At 31.6% G+C, this 11,043-nt stretch overlaps 1 protein-coding gene across 1 annotated transcript; it reads right to left on the bottom strand.

The window, feature by feature from the left end:
* Positions 1 to 475: 475 nt before the first annotated feature.
* Positions 476 to 9,331, bottom strand: LOC108334108 (uncharacterized). Its single transcript, XM_017569753.2, has 11 exons — positions 9,116 to 9,331; positions 8,828 to 8,889; positions 8,188 to 8,324; positions 7,620 to 7,678; positions 7,452 to 7,475; positions 6,602 to 6,684; positions 6,454 to 6,518; positions 6,132 to 6,181; positions 2,651 to 2,752; positions 2,441 to 2,500; positions 476 to 1,064 (listed from the first exon to the last, which is right to left on the bottom strand). The coding sequence occupies exons 1-11, from the start codon at positions 9,116 to 9,118 to the stop codon at positions 930 to 932; spliced, it is 780 nt and encodes a 259-aa protein (XP_017425242.1). The 5' UTR covers positions 9,119 to 9,331; the 3' UTR covers positions 476 to 929.
* Positions 9,332 to 11,043: the final 1,712 nt, after the last annotated feature.

Genomic DNA, 11,043 nt, shown 5'->3' with positions numbered 1-11,043 from the left:
GTTAGATTAGTTTAACTAGTGAAAAGCAAGAGTGAATAAAACTCAACTAAACAGTGTATCAGAAAGATATCAAGACAATCTAAGAATACCAAAAGTGGTGAAAAATATTAGACAACCAAGAATAAGTAAAACTCAACTCTAATCAAAATAAAAATATTACTAAGATTTACTAAGTGATATCAAAAATAGTGCAAATACCAGTTGTAATTTTATTAAAAATTATAGTAAAATCCTATAAGAAATCTTAAAGAAAAACTGAACATAATTCAATAAAATAAACCAATATAAAAATAACTGTATATTTATTACTTTAATTTTACTAAATACAATCACTTATTATCTTAATCATATATCAACACTCTTGTCATCAAACTCTATAATCGGTTACTATCTTAATCACCCAGAACAATTTTAAATAACCAGATAAAGATAAACACACCGCAAGAGAGTATAAAAGAAATTATGCGCTGAATACTTCGAAGGAAAACAAGCCACACAACAGTTCCATTTCCCCATTCTGTATTTCATGAATGTTTTAATATCTTGGTGCCATATTTTACAAGATGAAAGTAGATCAGAAACAAGGATAGCCAATCACAATCACACAAGTCTCTTATATAATAAGACATCGTACAAGAATTAATTATTAAATAGAGAGACCAGAAACTATAACACCGTGGAATCAGTAGGCTCCCATTACTAATTCCACGATACTCCCAAGGAAATTCATATGCCATATCAACAAAATCTCAAACGACGCTACTACTTGTTAGCAAGAATGAGTTTGCTCTAGCAGCCAAGTCCTCTTTTGAATTATAGACTGAATCCCACTTAATAAACGAAGAGGAGTTTAATCACAGAATGGCACAACTCATCACAAGAGACCAATCAAATTCTCTTAAACAGCCATTTACTGAAATCTGAATGCATCATCGTTTTAGACTAGAATCATTGATGAGACCGTTTTGGATGACTCCATTCTCGTTCAGAAATTCCACAAATTCATCAATTAGATATGGCCAGGCACCTTCAGCATCATAATCAGATAAATTTGAACCAACAGTCTGCAAAGAACATGACAAGTATTAGTGGGTATAAAACTGAACAACTTACTATGATAAAAGCACCAGCGTTGTAACTTCCAAAAACAGTACAAGCAAAAAGGAGTTCCTCTAAATCAAGTGGTGGGCGACCAGGAAAAATGAAGATAAAGTTAACACTTAAATGGCTTATAATAATACTAATTTCTCAGCAGTAAAAACTAAACTCAATAGTGGTCATTTATATCCTTCCTACTCTTTCAGGGCTGGGAGTAGAAAGAAGAAGCATTTGTAATACTATTGGAAACATATTTCTGCATATTGGAGTAGAAAAACTCACGTTTCACATTCAACATCTTTACTAAAGAAAACAGATTCCCCATGTATAACTTATCAGATACTAAGAAAAAACTGACATTTGACATTCATTATCTTTCTGTTTTTCAAAAAATTGCAGCAAAACCAAGGATCAACACCAGAAAAATAAAATTTCAACATCGTAGACTTCTTCATGTGGATATTACTACAGCAACAATTGATGTAAAATGCAATAAGATCAGGGTTTCGTTTGAAAAAGTATCGTGAGAACTTTTTGATTTGCCAGTAAAAGAGTTTAACCCTAATAATATTCATCGGAATATTTCATATTCCAGTTTACTTCCTGTTTGCCCCACATTTCCACTTTATTCCCAAAACAAATTAAAACAGGCAATAACCCAGAATAAACCCCCGCAGTCACACTAGAAGAAATAATTTAATGATTCAAGATAAAGTAGCTCGAATACTATGATGTCACCGGAAAATGATCAAACAGACAATGAGAAAGAAGTGCAAAAGACACACCAGATTTCCTTTTCCTTGCCATCATTCTAGACAATTAGTCTAGCTCGGGCAAGCATGATCAACAGTACACAAGTAGAGAGCATTCATTGATATATTCATGCGACAATAAATCCATATCAAGATAAGAAGTTGACATTCACATCATGAGAGCACCTTATAGGTATAACAGTCTATTAGTTTACAGTTTACTTCCTGTTTGCCCCACATGTCCACTTTATTCCCAAAACAATTTAAAAAAAGCAATAACCCTAGAATAAACCCCAGCAATCACACTAGAAGAAATAACTTAATGATTCAAGGTAAAGTAGCTCGAATACAATGATGTCACCGGAAAATGACCAAACAGACAATGAGAAAAAAGTGTAAAAGACACACCAGATTTCCTTTTCCTTGCTATCATTCTAGATAATTAGTCTAGCTCAGGCAAGCATGATCAACAGTACACAAGTAGAGAGCCTTCATTGATATATTCAGGCGACAATAAATCCATATCAAGATAGGAAGTTGACATTCACATCATGAGAGCACGGTATAGGTATAATAGTCTATTAGTTTACCTTAGCAAACTCCAAAAGCTGAGACCATGTGTCCCTAGATATTGCTTTGTTATGTCGAGCCTAAGTAGTATCAAAATTTTCAATTGAAGTAAATGAACAATTATTAGCAGATATTTGATCTACCATAAAAAAAAATAAAAAAAAATAAAAAAGCTTCGAACATACTCAAAAAAGTTAAAATGGTGTATCCATAAAAATTAATTATATTACCTGCAAGAACTGGCACCAATGATCAACCAGTGGCCACTGCTTCTCAGCAAATAATAATTGCCACATACCAATAGCTGTATCCAATGCAAGAGACTTTTGACCCTGCATAAAAGTAACTCGAATATTACTGTTTCCCAGTATTACACATTCAAAAGGAAAGAATCAAAACAGTACTAAATTGAACATTGACTTTACACCCAACCCCGGATGCTCAAGTGTCAGTCATGGGTCTCACATTTGCCAAGGTATAGCAAAGATCATTGGAGGCAAATAGATCATTTGCATCCTACTTTAATGTCCCTTCCTTTCAAGAGTCAGAACATGATGAGATCCAGCCCATAATGAAAAAGGGAAATGCACAGAACACTAGTTGTTAGGCTTTCTGTAATCATAGAAGGAAAAAAGGGCTTTAATCGTCCGAGTTTATTGGATTGCAAAAGAAAAACTCGTACACAGAGGAGTCTACTCCTTTCACACTGGGAATTGTCCAGTTTGATACTATTCAAAATCTTCCCTCCTTTCTAACAAAGGCCAAATTTAAGGGAGACAGATTACAAAACACTAACTAACTAACTATTACAGAAAACCTAACTGACATGTCAAGGGATTAAAAAAGGTTTAATTCCTATTTTTACCCCCTACCTATAATACACTCTTTAAAGTTCTATTTGTATTCTGTTGTCTAACAATAGTTGTGAGGGAATTGACCTAGTTACAGGAAATAGAATATGTATACATGAGTTTGTTATAAGAGAGGAGATATTCATGTGGGGGTCAAGAGTATCATGCTCTAAACTTGCCTTTCAGCCATTCTCTTCTCAATTTGTGCTTGTAGCTACTATTTTTGTTCATTTATAGCTGAGACCTATTATTGATGCTTTCACTGAGAATTCTTGTGATTCCACATGCACACGGGGATGACAACATACCTCAGTACCTTGAATCCATGATCTATGTCATTGAAATCCCATGACCAGATTTTTAAGGACTACTCCACCCAAATGTGCAATGTAGTACCTGGCATTGGTTACCTCCCAAAATCCGTGGTTGATCTCTGTGTTGAGATGCATGAAGGTTGTTAAAGTAGTGAAAACTAGGTGTAGGTTTAATTCCACTTGTGTAGAAAGAAAATACACATATGGGGATATATTTATAATGAAGAAAATATAGGCTAAGCCCAGGTACACATAATATTGTAACTAATGATATCTTAACAATATCTAACACTCCCCTCAAGCTGGTGCATATAAATTATAGTATCAAGCTTGTTACAAATATAATCAATTATAGGTCCCTGTAAAAACTTAGTAAAAATATTTGCTAACTCATCACTTGAGTTAACAAACTCAATTTTGCAAACAAACAAGATCTTTGGTAAAAGAAATAACACAATCAATGGAATGGGGTAGACAACTAATGGATAAGTTAAATGGAGGACATAAAGAACATTATCAATGGACAAAGAAGGAAAAAGATTATCAGTACCAACACCACGGGATAAGACCTTAAATCCATCTGCCATGGTAACCGAAGGCAAATAACCCATAGAACATAGAGAAGAAAAAAGATTTATGACCCATAATATGATCGATGGCACCTGAATCAAGAACCCAAGATCCAAGGATAGTAGTTTGATTTAGGCCAACAAAAGATGTACCCCTGTATGCAACAAAAGTAGTAGAACTAGGTTTCTAACGATCCTTATACCGTTTGTGAAATTCAATGAGAATAGAAGAGTGTACTACAGATGAAATAGGATCCACATTGTTAGTTGAGAGCGAAACAACTTGGACCATGGTTATCAAACTCTCAAGTTAACTCGAGTTTACGTTCCCAGACATGGCTTCCAACTTAACTCGGAAGTAAACTCGTTCTCTGTGTAAACTCGGTAGAATCGACTGTGAAATCGGTAGGATCATGCGGAATCGCGAGTTTGGAGCGATTCTGCAAGCTTGAAAGGGGAAAAAATTAAGAAAAATGAGGTCGTTTGGGGTTTAGGGTTTCATGACCTGATTGTCACTATCTCTCCCCTCTGTCTCTCCACGGTCATCACCATCGCCTCGCCTCCTTCAGGTCGTCATCGCCTCGCCTTCTTCAGGTTGTTGTCGCGTGCGCTCGATTGCACTCTATTCACGCTTCATCTGTGCTCCGTTCATGGTTGTCGTCATGTCTGTTTCGAGCTCGTCGTTGGCCTACCGTCACACTCACCACCGCACATATTGGTCTCGCCTCCTTCCCACTGCGTCACTCACTGTTGTGTGAAGTTTTTTTTTTCTATTATTGGTAATCCAAACTACCAAGCTAATTTGGGGGAGCTTGCCTCTCATTTGTCAACATTTCTTTTCCTATTATGTGCAAGTTACTATTAATTTTTCATTCATTGATAACAAAGACCAATTAGAATACTAACCCAGTTTGCACCTTCACTTCCAAGATCTTGTACAATCAAGTAGAGAATGTTAACATCATTTCTATTATTGGTAGTGGATGAAATAAAAATCCCATGGTCCTCGAACTATTAAGTCATTAATATAGCCTATTCAACATGAAATACATTCTAGAACATGTATATTTCCAGGTAACTAAGTATTCAAAGTTCCTAATACTTGACACGGTAAGTGGGTCCACCAAAAGAATGAAATGCTAAGCTATTAATCATAAACAATAATAATAATAATAAATACTTCAATATTAGTGAAGAACACCAAGCAACCCCAGCATATCCACAACAATTGGATAGGTTTTCATCACTATTAAAAAAAATTCTGCTAATGAATATAACTAATTCCAGTCACCATAAAATGAGCAACGTTGAAAATTTAAATTAAAAATTAGACCTTGCATTTGATACACATTTTTTTTGTTTTGGTCCCAATAATAAAAAATTCTACAATTCAGTTCTTACATGAGAATACATGTTTAAAAATCAGTCCTTTATTAAAATTGTGACAGAAAAGATAGATGTGCTACTGGCTATTTATGTATGACTCACATGAAAAAAACAATATAGTTTGGAGGGACCAAATTTTTATTTTAACAAAAAAAAATCATGTACCAGAGAAGCAGAAAATCTGAGGGGAAATCATAGAAATAAACATTAGACAGCATCTAAAACCTCAGAAGCAAGAAAGAATATCTAAAACCTCAGAAGCAAGAAAGAAGAAAAGGGATCACTAAATAAGTGTGGTTGACTACATAAGAAAGCCTCAAGCCGTGTTCCAAAACTTTGAATGCCATTCAACATACAGCATTTTTAAAAATCTAGACCACGAATTTTAATATAAAGGAACACAAAAAACCAATTTTGAACAACTCAAATTTGTTAATCAATGAATCAAATTTGTTATAATTTGACTCAGTTTCCCAAGATCTTCCCTGTTTCATTACAGTGGTTATCTTAAGTATGATATTGTATTTCGCCCAAAAGCAATTAAGCTAGATTACAGAGTAGAAGAGGGGCCAAGAACACGTCAATCCATACCTTCTCTTTTGCCCATCCAAAAGCAAAGTTATAGATCTCACGGAATTTCTCTGGACAGTGAAAAACAGTGATAATATTTCAGAGACCTTTTAAAAATTGCTGGAGATAATTTCTAGTGACAAATGAATTATAAATTATATGACTAAAACCAATTTTGAAGGGTAAGTTATAGATCTGACAAAATTTCTCTGGAAAGTGAAAAACAGTGATAATATTTCAGGGACTTTTTAAAAATTGCTGGAGATAATTTCTAGTGACAAATGAATTATAAATTATGACTAAAACCAGTTTTGAACGGTGATAAGAATACTATTGCCCATACGTTCATCTTTCAGCTCTGAGCGCATATATGGTATCTTTTCTTGGAACTTCTCCAGAGAATCAATCCTGCAACAAATTTTTAAGGTCTTCAACTGAGACAGGTCTCTTCAGAAAAAAAAAATCATTACAAAATCATAAAACATACATACCCCAAAGATTGTAATCCTTCAATAAACTCCTTCTTCGAAAACTCACACATGGTGCCAGCCTTCATGTGCCATGAAAGAACTAACTGAAAATTTTCAACATTCCTAGTTACCTAACGCATTCTCAAACCATCTACATACACTCATTGTGCAACCAAGTTTGCTTTAACAAATTTAATTCTATTTTCAATAAATATTCATTTTAATTATAAAATTTTCATTTACATGTATTGTATATTTAGTTTCCATCGTACAGGAACCAATCATCACCCAGTTACACAGATCAGCCAGCATTATTATTCTTTGCTTTCTTTCCTTGAAACAGTCTTACCTTGTTCTAGCTAATATTTGTCAGCTCTTAAATTTAGAGCTTTTACATGATGGAAAATAACTGATGGTGAAACAAAACGTAGACATCTCTGCAGAATTTGGATTCTCCTGTGTTTTTGGTGTTGTTCCTCTGTTGTGCCTTCAAAATACACTGATGTACATTGAATTTGATATTTTAAAATATATTAAAAACATTTTTTTATATACTAAACAAAATCTTGATGGGGCAGCAGAGGGACGGCGTCCAAAAACCAGTAGAGAATCTATACTCCATCTCTGCATTCCATCTATCATAACTTATTAGCCATGCACATATAACTAGCAAGAAAATAAAAACCTTGAATAACCATAATTACTTGCAATATTTTCACAATAATCATCCTCATTAAATGAGTGTTTGTAATTTCGATAATCACTCACTATTTAAATAGCAGTCTTTTACAGTTTACATACGATTACAGGAAAAAAACCCAAACAATAAACATGATGCAGAAATGAAATAATGTTTGAATCATATCCATACCATTACTATATCTTGAGGATCCACCTGCAAAGGAAAATTAGACTCAAATATCAATTAGACTTCAAACAAAAACTATCTTAACCTAGTGAATGAATCAAAACTCAAGAACGCTGGAAATTGATAAATCAAGACATTGATAAAATTAATGTGCATTCAGAGGCAGATAACCTGGATATCATTGCACAGGAGAGTGATGCCATCTACCAAAATCATATCAACATATGGATCTGTACAGAAATTAGTGCAGTAAAGGATTAGAAGACAGTCATAATATACAATGCTCTAATAATTGGTAACCATATGCATTTTGGCCAAAATATAAACTGTGTTGACCAAATTCTTTAATGTAAGCTCACGTGCAAAATTTATTGGATCTCATATCCCAATATACTTTATGCTCAGGTAAGGGAACAGCAACATTGGGCAATTGACTCTAATTTCCATTATATACTCTATGAATGCTTCCAAGTTTAATTAAAAACAAGTAATTAACTTTAAATAGGGAGGAAACATTCATGCTTCTCAAAATAACAACAAACTATGTAGCCTAATTTACTTGTTACTCACTAGGTGAAACCTCAAGTAAGAGAAAAATTCTTCATGGTTGATAAGAATTTTATACAAAATACACCATTTTTAGTCATCTTTCATGTTTCCAAACCAAAGGTTGTTGTGCTCTACCAGACTATTTAAAAGCTATCAATGTCTCAAATTTATTTCCGCGTCCATTACTAACCTTTATATCTATTGTATAGCTCCTCTAAGTGTCTAGAATCAGTAAATGTTTTAAGCTGGGGTTGGCTATAAAAGAAATCAAATGCTCCTTCAATATGCCAATCACTAGCCTTGAGAGCCTGCAATGCTGTTTTCTCACTGAAAATGAAAAAGAAAATAGTTCTCAAATATGTTAGAAGTTAGGGATGCAATTGACTTGCATCATATAAATTTCAAAAAGCAATGCCCACAAATAAAAAAAAGTTCATGCTGAAGCAAGAAACAAATAAAGTATAATTGATATAAAACTATGCCCAGAATGATCACAGCTTCCCTGTCAACATCAGACAAAGTAATCAAGCCAAAGAACTTGAAACATTTTCAGATCAAAAACAGAAACATACATATGCCCACTTAGTGTGCTCAAACAAAGATTGAATGCCTATAAGTATGTTTCTGTTTTTTATCTAGAAATGTTTTAGGTTCCTTGGATTGAAAAACCATCACCTACTCCCTAAGGACACATGATATTAAAAGAAGCATAGTTCAATTACACACTAATTCTAAAATCACATCCCAATTGCAATTTAAATTTTTTGAATGAAATAAAAAAAATAAAAAAAAATAAAAAATAAAAAACTGATTGGCAGCTCTAAGATCACCTGGCTCCAGTTATTGTTATGAACTGCTGGAGTTTGTCGCGATGACCTCTCCCCAATTTGTGCTGTAGTTCAAATAAGAACAAATTAGCCTATATTATCATGACCCATATCACAATACATATCATAAACAAGTTCAAATCTAATATCTAAAAGGCAAGAAACAATTTCTACATGAATATATAACCAAAAATAATCATAAACCATGGATAGAGAATTTGTGTAACTATATAGCTAAAAACAAATTGAGACGCAAAAAAACAGAAATCGGAGAAGATAAGGAAAATAGACCATTGCCGATGGTGGAGAAAATCCCAAAACGAAAAGATCTCAGGAGCCCGAGAGAGAAGAAATTAGGGTTTTGGTGGAATTGAAATTTGGTTCGGAATGGGATTTGAAAGAGATGAATGTCAAATGTGAGTTTTGGTTCTCCCTCAGTCAGGAGTGGACCCTACTAACCCCGCGGAGGAGAGAGAATAATGTTGCTAATTGGTGTCCACGGGGTTCCTTCTGAATACAAAGTTTGGAAAATTTTACCCAAATAATACCTTTTCCTAGAAAATTTATATGAAAATACTTGCAGTAATTACCATTTACCTATAATAGAAATTTACCATTTAAAGTATCAACCATTAGTAATCAGAATTTATCATCTATAATAATTAATAATGAAAATCTAAATTTGGAATTATTGTTTGGAATAAAAAATTATCTTCTTTTTACTTTTATATTTATTAATTAAACTTTTAGTTTTTATTACATTAAAAAAAACTACCTAGCAAAATAAAAAGTGTTGTTCATAAGATTTAATAATATAAATAGAATAATTTAACTATTGTTTGATGGACATGTTTTTTACTTTTTTTACTGTTTTGTGCATTTTTGATTTTTTAACAAACACTTTTTATTATTTAAAGAGCCTACCTTAAAAATTTGAAAGTGTTTTTGTTAAATAGTTATAATCATGGTATGTAAAACAAAAAATAAATTATTTATAACTAATATATCATAACTTTATAATTTATTTGGATAAAAATTTATAAATGTTACTATAGCATAATTATAACATTACAAAAATTAATAAAAAATTATATGTATTTTATATATATATATATATATATTATAATTAATATAAATGTTATTGATAGATAGTTTTATTATAAAAATTAATAGTTTATTATATTTTTGTTATCTATATTTATTAATAAAGAGGATTGATTTTTTAAGTGTTTTATAACTATTTTTAGTGTACATATTTTTTTACCAATTTTACTTTTACTAGTATAAAATATTTTACTATTTTATTTTTTAAATTCTATAATTATTTGTTAAAATTTTATTAACTACCTACAAAAAAAACCATATATAATAAAGTAATAAAAATTATTTATTTATTTATTTGTAATAATTATGATAAATTAATTTTGTATTATCATAGTAAAAAAACACATATATACTAATAAAAGATTATTATAAGAAAAGTGATGTAATCCCCTTATTTCTATCTTGATTTTTAAATATATTTTGAAAACAATAATACAAGTATGACATGATTAACACCTTGTAATATATCAATATTTAAAACAATAAGAATTAAAAAAAAATATGATGTTCTGTGCATGGTTCTCCACTTGTAGTAATATTTTGATTTGTCACACATAAGAATTAATGTTTAAAAATAATAATAATAATAATAATTAAACATGAAGTATTGTAATCTCCATGACCACTTACTAATTTCTTTTATTTGTCCCTTATACCAAGTTTTCTAAAGGAAAACAGTAAACATTGTTACCACCTACTAATAATATCAAAAGAGAAAGTTAATAATGAAAATTCAAAAGAAAACAAAAAATTTATAACTTACTTTTCTTTTTCCTTCTCGTACTCACACTATTCTTTTTTCTTTTTTTCTCTTTACACTTGCAATCACCTCCCATCTTTATCTATTTTTAGAAACTAATCCCACCATAGAGACATTATAAACCTATGGAGCATTTTGGACATATCAGTTTGAAGAATAGAGTCACTATTTTAGGGGTGACAATTTTTTTAACAAAGAGAATTGTGAACAAACTGTTTTGAGTTAAGAGAAGTTAAAAATATTAGTTGATACGTATTTAGGTTTTTTTTGGCCTGTTTTGATATATTTGATATATGTATAATAATTAGTATTAATATGGTGTGAAATATCATAGTGTAAATCTTATTTTTATTAT

The sequence above is a fragment of the Vigna angularis genome, chromosome 11 (assembly GCF_016808095.1).
Source record: "Vigna angularis cultivar LongXiaoDou No.4 chromosome 11, ASM1680809v1, whole genome shotgun sequence".
NCBI classification, from domain to species: Eukaryota; Viridiplantae; Streptophyta; class Magnoliopsida; order Fabales; family Fabaceae; genus Vigna; species Vigna angularis.
Note: the sequence above shows the minus strand (reverse complement) of the source record. Positions and strands in the feature narration are given on the sequence as shown.

Excerpts from the sequence above, each read along its gene's own strand:
- LOC108334108 (XM_017569753.2), bottom strand. Across the intron at positions 6,519-6,601 it reads GAAGGATTACAATCTTTGGG|GATTGATTCTCTGGAGAAGT; the intron begins GTATGTATGTTT and ends AATTTGTTGCAG. Across the intron at positions 2,501-2,650 it reads ATTGGTGCCAGTTCTTGCAG|GCTCGACATAACAAAGCAAT; the intron begins GTAATATAATTA and ends GATACTACTTAG.